The 22,789-nt window shown below is 43.5% G+C and overlaps 1 protein-coding gene across 1 annotated transcript in view; it reads left to right on the top strand.

The window, feature by feature from the left end:
* The window catches only part of MYT1L (myelin transcription factor 1 like), a 612,659-nt gene that overhangs the window by 164,772 nt on the left and 425,098 nt on the right, over positions 1-22,789 (top strand). The window contains exon 8 of the mRNA XM_033939893.1: positions 5,238-5,372. Within this exon, the coding sequence (XP_033795784.1) occupies positions 5,238-5,372 (135 nt within the window). The remainder of the gene's footprint in view (positions 1-5,237; positions 5,373-22,789) is intronic.

Below are 22,789 nucleotides of genomic sequence, written 5' to 3'. Positions count from 1 at the left end.
GCGTTGCCAACCTTTCAATTAGAGATGCGTGGCTGGTTTCAGGAGCTGAAGTCTGAGCTCTCTGCGGTACGGGCTGACATTCACAGTGTGGTAGCCGACCTGAAGCGTGAAGTGGGAGAGATTGGGAGCCGAATGGGTGAAACGGAAGCAGCTGTGGAGACGCATGGTACAGAATTGACCCAGCTTAACAGCAGGATTGCATCGCTGGAGGAGAAAGCAGAAGTGAGCACCCTGAAGTTGGAAGATTTGGAAAATCGATCCAGGCGTTGCAACCTTCGCTTTCGGGGGGTGCCTGATACTGTTTCTGATTCTCGTTGTATGGAAGTGATTGATCATATCTGCATCCAGGCTTTGGAGGCTGCTGGCTCGCCTGTGGAAGTGGGGAAACCATTGCTTGATAGGGCTCATCGTATTCCTGGCCCTCGTGATGTCAACCGTCCTCGTGATGTAGTGGCTTGCTTTCATCGCTATATGGACAAGGAGCATGTGCTGAGAGCGGTACGGCGTTCAGGAGGTACTGTTAAATGGGAGGATGTTTATCCTGATGTGGCCCCTGCGACTTTGGCTCGCCGTCGCACGTATCGGGACTGTACCCGCATTTTGCAGGAGCGTAGTGTTCGATATCGCTGAATATATCCAATTGGGCTGGCTTTCACTCATGCAGGAAAGACTTATTCGGCGATAACTGTGGCTGATGTTCAATCTCGCTTGGTGGAGGCGGGGATGTTGACGGCCTCGGAGATGGCCCCGCTTCCACAGAGGTCTCCTGCATCTAAGTCTGTGCGGGGACTCGGCTGGCAGAGAGTGGCTAGGTCGGCTACTGCTCGTCGTCCCTTGGAGACTGCTTCAACTTCTTCTCTTTGAACTTTTGCATCTGGGGGATTTGTTCCTGCATTTTTGAGTGATGTGTATTTGTTCTTGCAGTGTGTTTATTGCTGCGAGGGTTGGTTTGCAGGTTTATATTGGGGGTCCTAATGGGAGCTGTTTCTCTACACTTCCTGTACCGTGGTTTCCAGGTGCTTTAGTGGCTGGACCATGTGGGATGTTTATCGGAGGTTGGGGGGGGGGGGTGTTGGGGAGGTGGGGTGAGTTATGACCGAGTGATTTTGAGTGTGCTGATGGGGGAGTCTGTTTGTGTATTGTTCCTTATGGGGGTGCGTTTGTGTTGGCTGACTACATTGGGTGTTCTGAATGGTGGCACGGGATATGCATTTATGTGCATTTTATCTTTTCTGTCTATGCATGGATAAGTTTACTTTGGTATCCTATAATGTTCATGGTTTGAATTCTCCGCAAAAACGACGCTTACTGTTTAAGGAAATGAATCGCCTGAATGTTGCTGTTGGATATATTCAGGAGACCCATTTTCAGTCTCATTATGAGAAACTGCTTGCCCATAACCATTATCCTCATGTTTTTCTTTCCTCTAATAAGATTCGGAAAAAGACTCAGGGGGTGGGTATTTTAATTCATAAACATGTCCAGGTGGTTTTGAGAGAGGTTGTGCGGGATGCTGAGGGCCGCTACATTCTGGTCAAGGCTGAATTAGATGGCGTTTTGTATAGCTTATTGAATATCTATGCACCTAATGTTGGTCAGGGGGCCTTTTTTACATTGTTGGAAAAAGTGTTGTTGGATCATGCTGAAGGTACTCTTCTTGTGGGTGGGGACTTTAACCTTACTTGCTACCCTCAGGAGGATAACTCTAATTCTTCCATCCGTTACACTAGAGGTGACAGACGGGCTCTTTTGCGCTTTTTACGTCGGCACGATTTGATTGACGTATGGCGTTATTTTCATCCTAGTGTTCGGGATTTTACCTTCTATTCATCTAAACATGATTCATATACTAGGATTGATATGTGGATGTTGCCTCGTGTGGTTATTCCGCATGTCTTGGACTCTCGTATTGAACCCCGTGTGTGGTCTGATCATGCTCCCCTGACATTGGACTTACGAGTTGGATTGGATAGAAGTGGCCGTCGAATGTGGCGTATGAATGATTTTTTGTTGAAAGATCCCGTTACTTTCTCTTTATTGGAAGCTGATGTCAAGGAGTTTTTTCTCTTTAATGATACTGCTGACGTTAGTGTAGCTGTACTATGGGAGAGTTTTAAAGCCACACTTCGTGGTTGTTGTATCTCGAGAGGATCGTATCGCAATCACTGTCGGGTCGCCCGGAGGCTGAAGTTGTTGACTCGTCTTCGGCAATTGGAGAATAATCATAAATGAGCTCCTTCGGTGACGGGGAGGGAGGCGTTGGTGGAGTGCCGTCGTGATTTGCAGGAGCTTGATTTAGAGGGTATGGCCTGGGCCCTACAACGACGGAAACAACGGTTTTTTGAATGGGGAGACAGGGCGGGTCGTTTGTTGGCTACGCAGCTTAAACAGGCACAAGTACGCCATTCTATCTCGAGGATTAGTAATGCGGCGGGACAGCTTTGCTCGGATGAGGTAGCTATTCACCAGGAGTTTCTGTCTTACTATCAGATGTTGTATTCGCCGGAATCTGAAGTTGTGGAGGGGGAAATTGATGCCTTTCTGTCTGGTGTGGCTTTGCCTCGCTTGGTGGAGGTCGATGCGGATTGGCTCTCTGCTCCTATTCAATCTGTGGAGGTGATAGCGGCTATACGCCATTTAGCGGCATCTAGGGCACCTGGGGTGGATGGTTTTTCGCCTTTATTTTATAAGAAAATGGAATATTTTCTAGTGGATCCTCTTACACGGTTGTTTAACTCTTTTTTGGAGGAGGAGGGTTTGCCGTACTCGTTTCGACAAGCGGCGGTCTCTCTTATTCTTAAACCCGGTAGAGATCCCCTTCTTTGCGGTTCTTATCGTCCCATTTCGCTGTTGGGAGTTGATTATAAGTTGTTTACCCGCATTCTGGCTGTCCGTCTCCAACGTTTTTTACCTTCCCTAGTACATGGGGATCAATGTGGCTTTATATCAGGGAGGCACCCTGGTGATAATATTAGAAAAGTGCTAGATCTTATTGGGGTGGCCCATCGGTGTTCTATTCCAGCTGTATTGTTATCCATAGATGCTGAAAAAGCCTTTGATAAGGTCTATTGGCCCTTCATGCTGGCGGTTTTGAAGCGGATGGGGATATCGAGGGCATTTTATCATTGGGTGAAGTTATTGTATACTGATCCGGAGGCTTGTTTGAGGATTAATGGGAGATATACCGCCTCTTTTTCGATTCGTAGAGGCACTAGGCAGGGATGCCCCTTGTCGCCCCTGATTTTTGCGTTAGTTTTGGAACCTTTGGCAGCCCTTATTAGAGCCCATGTGGATATTCATGGGATTGTGGTGGGCGGTGAGGAGCATAAGATTTCTTTATATGCTGATGATATTTTGGTTACATTGACTCGCCCGCTTCAGTCTTTGAAATTAGTTCTTTGTGTTTTGAACCAATATGGCAAGGTGGCTGGTTTTAAGGTTAACATCGATAAATCTGAATTGCTTAATGTCTCCCTTCCAGAACCGTTGGTAGTGACAGTGCGTGCTGCCTTTTCATTTCGATGGGCGGCTAAATCTATTAGATATCTTGGTGTCCGTATCTCTCCACAACTTTCCGATCTTTTTACCCTAAATTACCCTCCGTTGCTGCGGACTGTGTTTATGGATCTGGACCGTTGGGAGGGTTTGCGTTTATCTTGGATGGGTAGGATTAGTGCTTTGCGTATGAATGTGTTGCCTCGCTTTTTATATTTGTTTTCCTGCCTGCCTCTCTCAATACCTAAACAGTTTTTGCTTAAACTTCAACGGCGGGCTTTTGCTTATATTTGGGCACATAAACCTCCGAGGGTGCGAAGGGAACGTATGTATTGGGATAGATTACATGGTGGGATGGGAGTTCCTGATTTTTTTACATATTATTATGCGGCCCAACTACAGGTGTTATTTCATTGGGCTTATCCATCTCAGCATTGGGTATCTTTGGAACAGGCCCTACAACCAAACTATCCGTTATCGGCACTCCCTTGGCTGTCTCTTGAGATCCTTCGGGATTTGCGAACAGGAGCTTCCTATGGGATGGACTGTGCCTTGCAGGCTTGGTGTCAGGTCCGTCGGACTTGGTTTCCGCGCCAGCGTTACTTTTTTTCCACTCCCATTAGATTTGCCCCTGGGTTTTTACCTGCTAGAGATACTGGGATCTTTCGGCGCTGGGAACAGGGGGGTCTTCGGGTGCTGGGCCAATTTATTTCGGGAGAAGATTTGATTCCCTTTGCCGCTTTGCAAGCTTTATATGATCTTCCAACAACGGATTTTTTTGCCTATGCCCAACTTCGGGATTTTTTGATAAAAAAAGTGATTCCTGAGTGGGAGGGGGCGGACTCTGCTTTCCTTCAAATTTTCAGATTGGGATTAGGAGGGGGCCTTATTTCTCGTTTGTATAAAGCTCTCTTATACACTAAACCTCAGACCCGCACGTATGAACATAAATGGGAAACCATATTGGGTACAACCTTTGACTTCAAACAATGGGAACGCCTTTATGGTACTTTACTCAGAGTTTCTTTAGCGTCCCCTTTGGTTGAACAGGGCTATAAGATGCTCTTTCAGTGGTACCTTACACCGGAAAGAGTGCTCCGTATCTATCATTGTGGGGATGGGCATTGCTGGCGTAATTGTGGTGGTTTGGGCACTTTTGGACATATTTGGTGGGATTGTATTTTGATAGTACCATATTGGAAAATGGTTCAACAGCTGTTGACAACTGTATTACATGTCCCTATACTATTACGCATGGATGTGTTTTTGCTTAATTTTCCCTTGGGAAGTCTAGATGTTGATCAGAACCATTTCATAGCTTTAGTTGCTACGGCGGCTAGACTTTGTGTGGCTTCTCATTGGAAACGTACTTATCTACCAACTCGTTCTGATCTTTTGCGTAGGATTGATCAAATTTATTTGATGTCTAAATTGACTGCTTTGAACAATGATTCCTGTGGAACATTTCGTCACGTCTGGGCTAAGTATGGCTCCTGGAGGGGTCTTTTTTGATTCCTTTTATTCTTTCTTTGTTTTTCGATTCTGCTTTGTTGCTCGGTTGGGGGGAGGGAGGGGATGTGTTTTTTGTATTTTTTGTGAGAGATTGTGAATTTGCTGTTGGCATACTGCCTGTGTATTGGTTTTTATTTTCTTGCATTAAATAAAGTTTAAAAACTAAAAAAAAAAAAAAAAAAAAATTTTAGAATACTTAATTTACTGTATGCATTTTGTGTAAATTATAGATTCTACAAGAACGGAAAAGAAAGAAAGCAAATGTCCAACACCCGGTTGTGATGGAACTGGACATGTAACAGGATTATACCCCCATCATCGCAGCTTATCAGGATGTCCGCACAAAGACAGGGTACCTCCAGAAAGTAAGTCTTTCATGCTGCAGCATATAATTGGGAGATTTCTTCAGATAAATGTAACCCGATTTGTGGTAAAATAACCTGACTTAATAGTAGTCCACAGTGATAATATTCCCTCCTTAATATCTTGATTCAATAACTAGACTTACATTAAGGGTGTTTATGTTTCTATAGTTCTACTGACTTCTAATATTTTGAAAAAGTCCAAAATTATGTCATGTGATATGAAACATAAGAATTACAATGTCAAACGAAAGATCCACCTTGCTTAGTATCCTGCTTCTGCCAATCCAAATCACAAGTATCTGGCACAATCGCAAAAGAATAGTTAAGATTTCATACTACCTACTCTCATAATGGCTTTCCTTGGGTTTTCCTTAATAATGGTTTATGGACTATGATTCGAAGTATGACTGAAAAATATTTAAGATGAATGCAGCCTATAAAAAAAATGAGCCATCAAACCTACTGAATTATTTTGTGGTAAAATAATATGCTGTTCTAGTTGAGTCAATAGAGATATGCTTGGACCAAAAATTTGGGTTTTGTTTTAGAAATCTCAAACTTTTCTATGATTAGACGTTCATTGTACTAAACATTGATTAACATACACTAGAATTTTAACATGCATCAATTGATTGTACACATGCTAATTCATAGGTTAACAGGTAAAACTTGCCTAAACATGTGGAGGGGCATAATCAAAAGGGACGTCTAAGTCCATTTACGTCCATATCGCAAGTCGTCCAAAGTTAAAAAGAGCCTAAGACACATTTTCGAAAGATATGTCCAACTTTTTTTTACTTTCGAAAATCATCTAATTATACGTCGTGCCGATCTGATCGTCCAAGCCACTAAATCATCTATCTTTATACCACATTTCCGTCCAACATTCCGTCCAAGTCCAAAACACCTAGAACAAGCCCTGTTGGACAAGGGAGGGGTCTGCAAAGTGATGGACTGCACACCCAGACATGCCACCTAAATAGTGGGGTACCTTACAGGGCACCGCTGTGAACTTCACAAAAAGGGTGCCATGGATTCTCCTCACTACAGCTCCCTTCTAGGTGACAGTGAGCCCCCCAAACCACCTCCAGAATCCCCTAGACCCACTTAGCTACCACCCCAATAGCCCGTATGGCTGCAGGAGCCACTTATATGCCAATAAAAAAGGGTTTTGGGGGTGTATAGGACAGTGCAAATGTTTCAGTATCAATGCAGTGATTACAGGGGCTTATGGGCATGGGTCCTCCTCTCTATGGGTCCCTAACCCACCCCCAAAACGACTTCAGCTTCCTCTGTGCTGGACGACTATGCTTTCCTATGCCAGGCGGCCAGGTGATGATGGTCTGGAGGCTGAAATTTAAAGTTGTGAATAAAATTTATATGGGGATGGGGGGATTGGTGATCATTGGGGTAGTGGGTGGGGGTCTGTGTTATGTGTTTGCAGTGCTTATCTGGTGAGTTTAGGTGGGTTTTTGTGACAGACCATGTTGTACATGGTCTAAGTCACAACGTCCAAGTTCCATCTAGGCTCTGTTGTTAAACTTTCGGTTATACATGCTGTACGACTAAGTCTAAGCCAGCCCACATCCCGCCCAACTCTTGCCCTTGACACGCCTCCCAAAACACCCCATTTAGCTTTGGACGTTGAGCGGCACTATGAAGGCCTAGGTCATTTTTAAATACGTCCAAAACCCAGTTTTATCATCGGCGCTTTGACGTTTTTGAGAAATGTTCATCCAAGTGCCGACTTAGGCCAGGTTTTGGACGTTTTTCTCTTTCGATTATGAGCCCCATAGCTCTTCAACTCCCATGATTCCTGGTTCAAATATGATTCTTGCCTATAGTAGCCAAAAAATCTAACTGTTAATTCAACAGTTACCTACCCCCCTTTTTTTTTTTTTTTTTTTTGCAAAACCGCAAAAGCAGTTTTTAGCGCAGGCAGATATGCTGAATACTCTGAACTACTCCTGACACTCATAGGAACTCAACGAGTGTCAGGAGCAGAGCATTCAGTGCGCCAGCCTGCACTAAAAAATGCTTTCAGGGTTTTGTAAAAGGGGGAGTAAATTAAATGATCTGGTCTTCTTACACTATTTCCTGTGAGACAAAAATAACCATACCAATCGGCACCAAGTGACACAGCAAATGGCAGTATCAGCAAGCAGGTTAGGACTGAATTTATGACCCCCCTGAGCAAAAAGGTAGCAAAGGGTTCTAAATAACAGAGATAAAGGCTATAAAGATTGGAGGGGTAAGTTTGGACAAAGTTCATTTTGAAAACTTTTGAAACATAGAAACATGTTGGCAGATAAAGGCCAAATGGCCCATCTGCTGCTTCCACAATCTCCTCCTTTTCCTAAGAGATTCCACATGCCTGCACCAAGTTTCTTGAACTCAGACATGGGATACTATTTCATGCATCTACCACCCTTTCTGTTAAAAAATATTTCCTTGGATTATTCCTGAGCCTATCACCTCTTAACTTCATCCCATGCCCACTCACTCTGAATTTCCTTTCAATTGAAACACTCACCTCATATGTATTTATTCCACATATCTCTCCCCTCATACCTTTCCTCCAAAGTACACATATTGAGACCTTTGAGTATGTCCCCATATGCCTTATGATGTAGACCTCTGACCATTTTAGTAGCCTTCCTCTGGACTGACTCCATTCTGTTTATATCTTTTTGGAGGTGAAGTCTCCAGAATTGTACACAATATTCTAAATGAGGTCTCACCAGTCATATAGGGGTATTGGTGTCAGGTCAAAAGCGCGCCGGGACAAAGGCGCGCCCAGACAATTGAGCGCAGCGCGCGCCGTCACACCGCTCTAAATTACTGTTTTTAGCGCTCCAATGGGGGGGCGTGGGGGGTAACCCCCCCACTATACTTAATAGACATCGCGCCGCGTTGTGGGGGCGTTGTGGGGTGTGGGGGGTTGTAACCCCCCACATTTTACTGAAAACTTAACTTTTTCCCTGTTTTTAGGGAAAAAGTTCAGTTTACAGTAAAATGTGGAGGGTTACATACCCCCAAACCCCTCATAACGCCGGCGTGATGTCTATTAAGTAAACTGGGGGAGTTCCCCAACAAAAACCCCCGTCGGAGCCCCTAAAAATTGTAATTTAGAGCGGCACGGCGGCGCGCACTGCGCTCAATTGTCGGTGCGCACTTTTGTCTTTCGCGCCGTTGTCTATGAACCAGGTGTATTAATACCTCCTTTTTCCTATTGGCCATTCCTCTCCCTATGCACCCAAGCATCCTTCTAGCTTTCACCGGCACCTTTTCAACCTCATTGCAACCTTAAGATCATCATATACTATCACACCAAGCCCTACTCCTCTTTCATGTACAAAAGTTCTTCACCCCTAAACTGTACAGTTCCCTTGAGTTTTGCAGCCCAAATGAATGACCTTGAATTTCTTAGCATTAAGTTTTAGCTGCCAAATTTTAGAGCATTCTTCAAACTTCAGTCTTTCTTCATGTTATTCACACCATCCGGAGTATCTACTCTATTGCAGATTTTGGTATCATCCGCAAAGAGGCAACTCTTACCTAAAAGCCCTTCAGCAATTTCGCCTATAAAAATGTTAAAAAGAATAGGCTCAAGAACAGAACCTCAAGGCACCCCACTGGTAACATCCCTTTCCTCAGAGTGATCCATTGACCCCTCTGTCACCTTCCACTCAACCAGTCCATCATTTTAGGGCCCTTCCAGAGGGCACTCAGTTTATTTATTATTAAATGCCTGCTTGGAACACTGTCAAAGGTTTTGATAAAATCTAAATATACCACATCTAACATACTTTCTGTATCCAATTCTCTGGTCACCAAGTCACAGAAATTGATCAGATTTGTATGACAAGACCTGTATCTTGTGAATCCATGTTGCCTTGGGTCCTGTAATCTACTGGATTCCAGAAACTGATCATCCCACTGAAGAAACAGGATGCAAAGACTAAACAGAGGCCTAGAGAAAATCTTCAGATGGTTCCAAACAAATGGACTGGTAGCTAACAAGTTAAAAACAGAACTTCTAATTAACAAATGGGGAGGAAATAGCCCAAGATACCAAATAACCCTGAATGGCAATTCCATAAAATCAACCAAAGAGGGGGGTGAGAAACTTAGAAGTATGGCTAGACCCAAACCTGGACATAACATATCTAGCACATCATGAAAAATGCCTATGGCAAACTCTACTGGGTTAGAGGACTAAAACCCTACCTCACTCATCAAGCAATGTCTAACATAATAATATCCCTAGTACTCTCAATCTTTGACTACTGCAATGAAATCCTACTGGGCATTCCAAGGTACATGATCAGGCAGATCCAGTTTGTATAAAATACAGCAGCAAGATTTCTGCTTGGAAAATCGGGCAGATGAGTGCCACCCCACTACTGATAGAGTTTCACTGGCTCCCGATTGAAAGCAGGGTGAAATTCAAAAACTTGTTGCTGACACACAAAATCATCCATCTCTCAGAACTGCAATATCTATCAGCCAGACTACATAACCAAGCCAAGAATATCTATTGGAAATACTCTCCTTCAGAGACATCAGATACAAAAGCATCAGGACAAGAATGTTCTCAGTGATGGCTCCAACATGGTGAAACTCCTTTCTGAAGGAATTAAAACTAGAACTGGACACCGGAAAGTTCAAGAAAAGGATAACCACTCCTTTTTACAGACTACTGTAACAGATAGGGGAGTTGCAATATAGAGGAAATAGCTGGCTACTCCCACTAAAAATACAATAGGATGAATCACAGTAAATATACCCAGAACACTGAGGTTATGATGGATAAAGTACAGATAACAAGAATAATCAGGAGATGTGTGAATCTAGGATAAATATTTATTTATTTATATAACAATTTATATACTGCATAAAACTATACGGTTAACATATTGGTTACATGCATAATATCCTAATATAGTACATAGTACAGGAACTATGTGAATAAATAAGTAGGATTTAAAATTAGCATAGTACACAATACTAGTATTATGGGCCTGTTTTACAAAGCTGCGCAGCAACAGCCCTGAAGCCCTTTAAATCTCTATGGGCTTTGGGGCCATTACCGCAGCAGCCCATGCTAAACGGCTTTGCAAAAGAGGCCCTATGTGTTTATATATGTAGTTTGAATGTACTGTGGTATAAATATGCAAGATGAATGTATATATAGGGTGAATACAAGAGTATTCCCTAGTGTATATATAAGGAAAGATAGTGTGTATAAATTGTATACTAAACCATCAGTGAATACCATCAGAGGCTGTGCAGAAAACCACCTTTAAAGAAGCTCAAGTATTGATAATCATCATAGAAACATCCAGACTCTGTGTTGTAACAGCTCATGTACAGCAGTTCATGTAGACTGTTCTGAATTGACTACCCAGACATTAGTAGTGGTATAGAAGTTTTCAACAAACAATAAACTTCACTATTCTCTGTTTTAAAAGTGTTTCTATTAATTTGTGTACCACAGAAGTCAAACTTATGGGCCAGTAGTTTCCTACTTCTTCCTTAATTCCACTTTTGTGGAGAAGGACTACATCTGCCCTTCTTCAGTCCTCTGGTACCACTTCCAACTCTAGAGGAATATTGTAAAGGTCAATGAGTGGAGCCACAAGAACTTCCCTAAGTTCCTTCAGTATCCTTGGCCCCACTGCTTTGTCTACCTTTAGTTTAGTTAGCAACTCATAAAAACAATCCTCTGAAAATTGATCAGGTTCTACCACACCTCCAGCCATATTTGCTTTTGTCTTCTGCAAACCCGCTCCCAGTGCTTCAGCTGTGAACACAGAACAGAAATATATGTTTGAAAGACAATGGGCAGGAAGAGAGCCCAATGTTTATTCAATTTATGGCACTAAGATAGAAAACTTTTTCCTTTGAATCCCTTGATGAAGCAAATAGTGAAACAGGTTCCCGTTGGGATCTCGGAAGATATGAGCTAAGTGCCTAACTTTATTCATGGCAGAAAATCTGTATTCAAAGAATTTGCAGGGGTTATTTTGGCCTATGATTAAATTTACCCCATACAAGTAGTGCATGAATAATAAGACATCATAATTCAGGGGTGTCTGAAGTCTATTCCCCCTATCATTATACCTATTTTCATATTATAAATGGTAATCAATATTGATTATTTTTGATGAAATATAGTTATCAATATTTCTCCTTCAGATTATTTGGATCTTTAATATTAAACTACACCATTTGGTGATCACTGGATACCAGATCACCCATTATAAAATCAGAAACATCCTCTCTAAGTCTAATATGGTCCCACCCTGGGTGAGTTTCATTACCAGCTGTTGGCACAATTCTCCCTGTCAAGAATCCTGGATATCCATAAGAACATAAGAATTGCCACTGCTGGGTCAGACCAGTGGTCCAACGTGCCCAGCAGTCCGCTCCCGTGGCAGCCCATAGATCAAAGAACAGTGCCCTGAGTCTAGCCTTACCTGCGTACATTCTGGTTCAGCAGGAACTTATCTAACTTTGTCTTAAGAACATAAGAACATAAGAACATAAGCAGTGCCTCCGCCGGGTCAGACCACAGGTCCATCCCGCCCAGCAGTCCGCTCCCGCGGCGGCCCAAAACAGTTTCAAGTTTCAAGTTTATTAGGATTTTATATACCGCCTATCAAGGTTATCTAAGCGGTTTTTACAATCAGGTACTCAAGCATTTTCCCTCTCTGTCCCGGTGGGCTCACAATCTATGTAATGTACCTGGGGCTATGGACCTGTCTGAATCATCACAAGGGGCTCCCTTGCCACCTTGGTTTCCCATTTAAGTCCTGCCTTCCTATCGAAGTCCTAGCCCTCCGGTCTTGCACATGCACGACCAGGTTAGTTTATACTCATTACCTGATTTACTTCCTATACTTGTGTTACATCCCAGCTCCTCCCTCAGTATCCCACGATCCCTTTATCCCTCAGGAATCCATCCAATCCCTGTTTGAATCCTTGTACCGTATTCTGCCTGATCACTTCCTCCGGTAGCGAATTCCAAGTGTCCACGACCCTTTGGGTGAAAAAAAAACTTCCTTGCATTTGTTTTGAACCTGTCTCCTTTCAGTTTCTCAGAATGCCCCCTCGTATTTGCTGTCCCCTTCAGTCTAAAGAATCTGTCCCTATCCACCTTCTCTATGCCCCTCATGATCTTGAAGGTCTTGAAGGTCTCTATCATATCTATATCATATCTATATCATATCTATCATATCTATATCATATCTCTATCATATCTATATCATATCTCTATCATATCTATATCTTATCTCTATCATATCTATCATGTCTTGAATCCCTGGAGGGTGTTTTCCCCTATAACAGCCTCCGGAAGAGTGTTCCAGTTTTCTACCACTCTCTGAGTGAAGAAGAACTTCCTTACGTTTGTACGGAATCTATTCCCTTTTAACTTTAGAATAAGAACATAAGAATTGCCACTACTTCTAAGATACGACACAATAAGGATACAACACAATAAGAATACCCTATTAACATCTGGCATATTATAATCACCTATTAATATTACCTCCCCTCTTACAGTTATAATTTGGAGGTCTTCAATTAAATTTCTGTCTACTTCTGTGAAGAAGGCTGTGTATCACACCAATGTAAATACATTTACATTCCTTCTTTCCAGATTGGCCCACAGTCCCTATTCCTTACCCTGTAGGTCCTGTGTGGCTAGTGTGGCTTTAATATGATCTTTAATATATAATGCCACTACCCCTCCTTTTCTTCCTACCCTGTCTTTCTTGAACAGATTATAGTCTGGTATAACTATATCTCATCATGATACTTCCTGAACCACATGTCAGTGATCGCCGCTAAATCCAAATCAGCCTATTTCATCACAGTCTCTAAATCCAGAACCTTATTTCCCATACTATGGGAAATAAGTATATACTGTTTTCCAGATATTGCCCCTTTTTCCTATTTGTGCAGAGGTATTTAATTCTTAACATATCTGAGGGCTTATACTTACCTGGGGGCTTTGATCACTCTTCAGTAGGTTATCAAGTCTGCTGCTTTCTTCGGTAGGTTAGCCTTCTTTGATAGATGCACCGCATCTCTGCTCAGCAGTCCTTGGAAAATCATCCCATGGTTCAGGAAACCAAAATGCTCTTAACAACATCATCCATTCAGCTGCTTATTCATCTCCAGGATGTGAGCTTCTCTGCTTTGACCTTTATCTTTGATAGGGAGGAGTGATGAACATACCACCTGAACATCTCTCTGCTTTACTGTCTCCAAGAGCCATAAAGCCACTTTTGATACATTTGGAGGGGTTCCTAGCAATATTGTTTGTGTCAACATGGATAAGCAGCATCGAATAATAGTCATGAGGCTTGATGAGTATTGACAAGCTCTACATAACATCTCAAATTCTGACATCAGGCAGATAGCACACCTCCTGGAACAATATGTCCATCTGCAGATGGATACCTCTGTACCCCTCAGATGGGAATCGCCAACCATCACTATATTTTGCCTCCTAGTGGGGACGGTTCCAGCAACTTTGGGGATGTTGAGCTTTGGTCCTTCCTTTCCCTGGAATGCTCTCATCTCCTCCATTTCCAGGGTTATATACCGGTTCTTCAGTTCAAGGGCAGGTGGAATCACAGTATCGATCCTGCAGGGTCCTATAATCTGAGTCCAGCTGTCCTCCCTCTATATGGCCTCTTCTTCTCCACTGCTGGAACTATTTGGTGCCTCATGAAGTATTTCTTCGATGTATCTCTCATTCTCCAAATGCTTCTCACTCTTGCCACTTCCTCTTTCAGTTCCTTTACTTCCTTCATGAAAGATTCAAGCTGAAGACAGCTTGCACATGGAATTACCCCTCTGCTTGGTTAACATTTTCTAGCTGCACAGAGACAAAAGCTGTAACCTGGGCAACGGGTTTGACGAGACAATGTTTCCATGCCATACTGTGGCTGCAGAAATATGTGCATCTGATGAAAGAAATGAAAAGAAAAAGCAGAAAAAAACCCTACAAGAGGAATGTCCCCTTCCTAATTGGCTGAGGAGCATATAAATCAAAAGATCAGCCTTGCCTATGCCTATTAGCTGTACTTAATACTAATAGTATAGCAGTTTTAAAATAGCCCCTTGAAATGCCAGCCTAAAACAGACTTCTATGCTAATGTGACCCCCCCCCCCCCCCTGAAAAATGCCTCTGCTACAGAGCAGGAGGTGGTGAATTTTTCAGGGAGTCACTGAGTGTGTTTGCTTGTGGATAACAGAATAAAGTGGGAGGAGTTGGAGGCCCACTTGCCTGAGTGGGAGAGGGAAGCAGTACAAAAGAGGAGTAAGGATTAAGTTCAAGGCTTTTGGCTATCCTGTTTCTCCCACCAGAGCCCTAGTACTGAGGGAGACTCTTGTGGGGAGAAAGTTTAAAAGAATTTGCAGAAGAGCAGACAGTAGAGAAAGAGGGAGCCTAGTGAGATTCACAAAAAGGGAGAGAAAGAAGTTTACTTTTTCCAAGGGGTTAACAGGAGAGGACAGAGAATGAGAATGTGTGGAGACCCCCATCTGATAAGGAAATTGTGAGTGTGCTGTGCAGAGCTTGTGTGGAGTGTTTCAGCCTGGTGGGGAAGATACAGTGGCTTCAAGCTGAGGAAAGAGGTGTTCATGCCTACTGGCTCTGAATTTAATTTAGGTGCCACTAGGTACAATTCTACAAACAGCACCTATCTTTGATTGACACGTGGGAAGTGTTGTTTTCCCAGGTGCTTACCGAATTATAGAATCTGGTCTTTACTGTCAACAAAATTGGTGGCAGTAGGGGCTCACATGGTAAAATTAGCACATGGTCATTAATTAGGAAAATCAACCTATTTCTGGCTGCAGCAAAAGTTGCCTTTAGTAAAAGAGCCCCTTAATTATCATGAATTTAGTACAAGGGTTTTATGCATGTAAAATACCTTGAATGATGTGAGATTAATAAATGGATTTAACAACCTATTATGCCTTGCTTTCACAGTATTTTTCTTTTTATTTCTGCTTATTTTACCAAAATTTTGCCTTTTTATGTTTGCATTTTCATTTGTGCCTTCTGTTTCATTTTATATTCTCCCCTTACTTCAGGTTCACACCTTTTTATTTCTTTTTCTCAGTCATTTATATTTCCTTTGAAATCCTTTACTAGTCATCTGATTCTGTCACATCATCACATTTACTCATATAAATACATGTTGTCACTTGTTCTCAAAATAATATACACTTTCACATGGACAGTGCAAGGTAAAGCCAGTGAGAAAAACAGCAAGAGCACAAGCCAAAAGTATCAAACTCTAGGGAGGAAAAAAAGCCTCAGACACAAACCCTCCCACCCCACAATGGTGACTTAAGGAGGTCGGGCAAAATCCTCATTGGCATAAAAAACCTCCCCTGGAATGACTATAGGCTCTGTGCGGTGCAATGTTTAACGTAGAAAAAGAGATTAACTTATCTTCACGATCGTGGGGTGGGAGGGTTTGTTTCTGAGGCTTTTTCCTCCCTTGAGTTTCATACTTTTGGCTTGTGCTCTTGCTGTTTTTTTCACTGGCTTTACATTGCACTGTCAATGTGAAAGTGTTTTATAATATCAGCATTGGATTTTCACTAATTCTGTTTCTCAAAAATATAGTTCAAGACTAACACCTGCACTATTCAATTTTTTCATTATCTGTTTTCTCCTCCAACCTACATGTGTGTGTATGTGTATATGTGTGTTTCTGTTTCACCTTTCTGTCATACACTATTTAGTATTCTACTGCTCCCTCAGGTTTTTGTAGTCCAAATACATGATTTTTTTTTTTTGGGGGGGAGGGGGGTTAGTATTAAATCTTAAACTACATTAAATTCGGGAGCATTCATCAGACTTTAATAACTCCTTCCTTATCTTACCACACTATCAGGGGTGTCTACCCTATTTCAGATTTTGGCCTCATCCACAAAGAGGCAAATCTTACAAGACAGCCATTCCGCAATATCGCCTACAAAAACTGATCCCTGAGGCACACCACTGATAAAGTTCCTTTCCTCAGATTGAGCTCCATTTATCCTTAGCCTTTGTTGCTTTCCATCAAACCTGTTCCTAACCCAATCACTTTAAAGCCCATATCATAGAACATAGAAACATGATGGCAGATAAAGGCCAAATGGCCCATCTAGTCTGCCCATCCGCATTAACAATTATCTTTTCCTCTCTCTAAGAGATCTCACATGCCTATCCCACACTTTCTTGAATTCAGTCACAGTCTCTGTCTCCACCACCTATTCTGGGATACTATTCCAGACATCTACCACCCTTTCTTTAAAAAAGTATTTCCTTAGATTACTCCTGAGCCTATCACCTCTTAACGTCATCCTAAGCCCTCTTATTCCAGAGCTTCCTTTCAAATGAAAGATACTCAAATCATGTGCATTTATGCCAATTAGATATTTAAATGTTTGTACCATATCTCCCCTCTCCTGCCTTTCCTCCATACATATTGAGATCATTAATCTGTCCCCATACACCTTATGAAGACCACTCACCATTTTAGTAGCCTTCCTCTGGACCGACTCCATCCTTTTTATATCTTTTTGAAGGTGCCATCTCCAGAATTGTACACAATATCCTAAATGAGGTCTCACCAGAGTCTTATACAGGGGCATCAATACCTCCTTTTCTCACCTCTTCCTATGTACCCTAGAATCCTTCTAGCTTCACCGTCACCTTTTCAACCTGTTTGGCCACCTTAAGATTATCACATAAATCACACCCAAGTCCCGTTATTCTGTTGTGCACAAAAGTTCTTCACCTGTTAAACTACTGTTCCTTCATGTTTTTGCTGCCCAAATGCATAACCTTGCATTTCTTAGCATTAAATTTTAGCTGCCAAATTTCAGGCCATTCTTCAAGCTTTGCTAGGACTTTCTTCATGTTATTCATATCATCCAGGGTGTCTACTCTATTGCAGATTTTGGTATCATCCACACAGAGGCAAATCTTACCTGACAGCCCTTCAGCAATATCACTTATAAAAATGTTAAAAAGAACAGGCCCAAAAACAGAACCTTGAGGCACATCACTGGTAAAATTCCTTTCCTCAAGAGCAATCTCCATTGTTGTCTTCCACTCAACCAGTTATTGACCCAGTCCATCACTTTGGGGCCCATCCCAAGGGCACTCAGTTTATTTATTACATGGTAACATAGTAGATAATGGCAGATAAAGACCCAAACGATCCATCCAGTCTGCCCAACCTGATTCAATTTATTTTTTTTTCTTCTTCTTAGCAATTTTTGGGCAAAAATCCAAAGCTCTGCCCGGTACTGTACTTAGGTTCCAACTACTGAAGTTTCTGTCAAAGCTCACTCCAGCCCATCTATTAGACATCTGGGTGGAATACTGTAAAAGGATTTGCTAAAATCTAAACACACAACATCTAACACACTTCCTCTATCCAATTCTCTGGTCACCCAGTCAAAGAAATTGATCAGATTTGTCTGACAAGACTTATCTCTAGTACATTCATGTTGTCTCCGGTCCTGTAATTCCATTTTCTGTTTTAAAAGTGTTTCTATTAATACCATAGAAGTCAGACTTACCAGCCTGTAATTCACTACTTCTTCCTTACTTCCACTTTTGTGTAGAAGGACCACATCCGCCATTCTTCAGCCTCTCTAGCACCACTCCTGACTCTAGAGAAGTATTGAAAAGGTCATTCAGTGGAGCCACCCAAACTTCCCTAAGTTCCTTCAGTACCCTCAGATATACACCATCTGACCCTCTTGCTTTGTCTTACCTTTAATTTAGCTAGATCCTCATGAACCAAACCGTCTGAAAATCAATCAAGGTCTACCACTACTCCATCCCTATTCATTCAATTTTCTATACTGTTCTCCCAGGGGAGCTCAGAATGGTTTACATGAATTTATTCAGGTACTCAAGCATTTTTCCCTATCTGTCCTGGTGGCTCACAATCCATCTAATGTACCTGGGGCAATGGGAGGATTAAGTGACTTGCCCAGGGTCACAAGGATCAGCATGGGTTTGAACCCACAACCTCAGTGTGCAGAGGCTGTAGCTTTAACCATGGCGCCACTCTCTTCTGTGTTCCCGCTCACAGCACTTTAGCTGTGAACACAGAGCAGAAATATTTGTTAAGCCATTCAGCCTTTTCTTTATCAGCTTCTATATATTTCTCCCCTTCACCTTTGAGTCTTACAATGCCACTTTTGCATGTCTTCCTATCACTGATATATTAAAAAAATGTCTTGTCTCCCCGTTATACCGTGTCAGCTATTTTTTCTTCCATTTCTATCTTTGCTTTCCTGACTACTCAACCAGCCTCTCTTAACTTTTGTAGATATTTTTGCCTATCTTTCTGCAATCTTAGTTTATGAAAATTAACCACGTGTTCTTTATCTTCTCAGCTACTACTTTTGAGAACCAAAGCGGCCTTCTTTTTCTCTTGCTTTTACTTACTTGCCTCACAAAAAGGTTTGTCAACCTTACAATAACTCTTTCGTTTTGCCCACTGCATTTCTACTCTTTCCAGATGTTCCCATCCAGACAATAATTCCTTGATGTAATCTCTTATCTGAACAATATTAGTATTTTTAAAGTCTAGAACTTTTACTTTTGAATGAGTCCTCTCTATACCTATCTTAATATTAAACCATACCATGTAGTGATCACTGGATTACAGATGATCACCCACTGTAACATCAGAAACACTTTCCTCGTTTATAAGCACTAAGTCCTGTATGACCCCATCCCACGTGAGTTCCATTACCAACTGTTGGAACAATTCTCCTTGTAGAGAATCCAAGATCTCCCTACTTCTAGAGGCCCCCACAATATAGTTACCCCAATCAACATCTGGCATGTAAAAATCACCTATTTGTAAAACTTCCTCTTTTTTAGATTGCCTTGGGATCAGTAGCATAGAATGTTACTCCTATTTGGGTTTCTGCCAGGCACTTTTGACCTGGATTGGCTACTGTAGAAACAGGATATTAGGCTAGATGAACCACTGGTCTGACCCAGTATGGCTAGTTTATGTTCTTATGCGGATCTGTGTCAAAGACTTTAATAAAATCTACACCATATCTATTGCTCTCCCTATTTCCAGCTCTCTAGAAACCCAATCAAAAATTAATCAGATTAGTTTGACAAAACCTGCCTCTAGTAAAACCATGCTGCCATTAGATTCCAGAAACCCCAAACGTCCTCTGTTTTAGAAGCATTTCCATTAATTTACTTATCATAGAGGTCAGACTTACCTGCCTATAATTCACAACATCCTCCTTATTTCTTCTTTTATGGGGATGCACAACATCCATTTTTGTCCAGTACTCCTGGACTATTCTTAACACAAGAGTATCATTGAAAAGGTCAGTCAGTGGAGCCACTAGACATAGAAACATGATGGCAGATAAAAAACATCCACAGCATTCACTATCTCCTCCTCTCCTGAGAGATCCCATGTTCCTGTCCCATGCTTTCTTGAATTCAGACAGTCTTTGTCTCCTCCACCTCTACCGGGAAACTATTCCATGCAACTACCATCCTTTCTATAAAAAAGAACTTCCTTAGATTACTCCTAATCCTATCACCTCTTAACTTCATTCCATGCCCTCTCATTCCAGAGTTTTCCTTTATTTGAAAAAGATTCACCGCCTGTACATTAATGCCATGGATATATTTAAACATCTCTATCATATCCCCTCTCTCCTGCCTTTCTTCCAGAGTATAAATACTGTGGTATCTACTGTAAGTCTGTCCCCATAGACTTTATGACAAAGACCAGCTCTCTGGACTGACTGCATATTATTTATATAATTTTGAAGGTGCGGTCTGCAGAATTGTGCACAGTATTCCAAATGGGGCTTCACCAGAGACTTATACATTGGCACCATCACCTCCTTTTTCCTACTGGCCATTCCTCTCTTTATGCACCCAAGCAGCCTACTGGCTTTCACTGTCACCTTTTCTACATGTTTTACCACCTTAAGATCATCAAATCTTGTTCTTCTGTCAAGCACAGATATAGTTCACCCCCTATAGTATACTGTTCTCTTGGATTTTTGCAGCCTAAGTACATGACTCTGCATTTTTTAGTTGCCAATTACTGGACTAATCTTTAAGCTTCACTAGATCCCACCTCATGTTATCCACACTCTCTGGGATGTGTACCCTATTACAGAATTTGGTATCATCTGCAAAAAGACAAACTTTACCAGACAGTCCTTCCACAATATCACTCACAAAGATGTTATAAGAACATAAGAAATGCCTTCACCGGATCAGACCTTGGTCCATCTAGTTCGGCGACCCGCACACGCGGAGGCCCAGTTAGGTGCTCCCTTTTGGAGACTCGGATTTCCCGTATCCCTCGATATGATTTGCACGGAGGTGTGCATCCAACTTAAAACCCAAAACAGTAGTCTCTGTCAGACCAAAAACAGATCCCTGCGGCACTCCTCTAACAAAATCCTTTTTCTCAAACCAAACTCCATTTATCCCAGAACAAGCAGGCATGATATTCTCACATGGGGTAACGTCATCTACGGAGCCCCGATGCAGACAGCTTTTCAAGCAAACTTGATTTAAGATTTAAGTTTGCTCTGCTGCTCCACGCATGCGTGCCTTCCTGCTCCACTAGAGGGCGCATCCCCTCCTCGTGGTCTCCAGTTCGTTTTTTTCCGCGGAGCCTAGAAGTCGTGTATTTTTAGGCTCTGCCCCAACTAGCACCGCAATTTTTCTTATTTTTATCATTAAAGTCGCTGTGCGCGTTTTGTTTTTAATTTTTCCTGCTCGTCGCGGTCATCTTCGTTTTGGACAACCCAGAGGCTTCCGGGTTGGCGCGGCCGCGTGGCCTCGTGGGCCGCGGACGGTTTCTTTTTTTATGTCCCGGCCTTTGACCGGTTTTAAGAAGTGCACCCGGTGCGAGCGGCTTCTCTCCATCACAGACCCGCATCGCCGGTGCATTCTCTGCCTGGGGGCCGACCATCCAACCGATTCCTGCCCCCAGTGCGCTACTTTCCAGAACCGGGCCCTCCATCGAAGGAAAGCCCGCATGGCGGATCTTTTCACCGCCGACCAGCCCTCTACCCCGGCCTCGAGGTCGGCCTTGGCCTCGGCCCCGGCCTTGACCTCGGCCCTGGGAACCTCGGCACCGCCTCGGGACTCGACCCCGAAGTCCTCGGGTACACAGAAGTCCTCGGCTCTGGGTAAGTCCCCTCTTCCTCCCTCAGGTTCCGCACCGGCGAAGAAGCCGGCCTCGAGAACGCCGGCGGCGCATGGTGGAAGTTCCATGCCGTCGGCCCTGGCGAAGTCCTCCAAGTCCTCTGGACGTGCCTCCACCACCCGGGAATACTCAAAATCGAGGTCGCCCTCGGTAGAGTGCACCACAGCTTTGGACATGCCCTCGATGCTGTCCGTGCCCGTTTTTCAGGACATGCTCCGGGCGATGATCTCGTCAGAGCTGTCCGCTGCGCTGGCCCACCTGCAACCGGCCCCGACCTCGACCTCGTGTGTGCCGGACCAGCCTGAACCTCGCGTCGAGCCCCCTCGGGGCAAGGTGCGTCAGTCTCGCAGCATTTCATCCTCCTCGGATTCCTCGCCAAGGCGCTCGAGACGCTCTCCCCCCACAGACCGCCGCGGGGCGAAGCGTCAGTCTAAACAAATTGAACCCTCGAACCGCCGGACCTCTAAGAAGGCCCAGAGTTCTCCTACTCTCCGAGGCCGCTTCCCAACATCTCGTGCGGGACCGCTGAGGGTAGCGGAGTTATCACTCTCCAACCCTCGGATTCTTCTGACTCCCCCTCGGTCCGGGACTCCGGTCTGGGGTTCAAGGCTTTCGCCGAGGGATTCTGGGTCCAGGTCTCCGACTCGACATCAGTCGGTGCCTCGTATCCCTGCATCGTCCCCAAGGGGCTCCTCGAGGCGACGCAGGTCCTCGACCCCGGAACACTTTCACAGTGTCTCCCCGGTCTCGGAGCGCGGGTCGGAGTGTGAACCTCGCTATTCGAGGGAAGCCTCCCCGTCCTTTTCTGCCCGACGGAGGTCTCGTTCGCCGTCCCCTCACGTGGCTCTGGGAGCGTCCCGCCCCTCCTTCACTCGTTTTGTCCAGGACATGGGTCACGCTCTGGACTTAGACCTTCAGTCCGACTCGAGGTATTCTAAGGAGTACCTGGCGGAGCTGGATATGCCGTCTCCACCTAGAGAGTCCCTTCGCCTACCGCTGAACCCGGTACACCGGCAGGCTTTTATCAGAAATCTGGAGACTCCCTATATGGTGACGGCTGTCCCCTCCAAAATGGAGTCTAAATACCGTACAGTACCCTGCCCGGGGTTTGAGCACCCACAGCTCTCTCACCAATCGCTGTTGGTGGAATCTTCCTTGAAAAAG

This window comes from Geotrypetes seraphini, chromosome 3 (genome assembly GCF_902459505.1).
Source record: "Geotrypetes seraphini chromosome 3, aGeoSer1.1, whole genome shotgun sequence".
NCBI lineage: Eukaryota > Metazoa > Chordata > Amphibia > Gymnophiona > Dermophiidae > Geotrypetes > Geotrypetes seraphini.
Note: the sequence above shows the minus strand (reverse complement) of the source record. Positions and strands in the feature narration are given on the sequence as shown.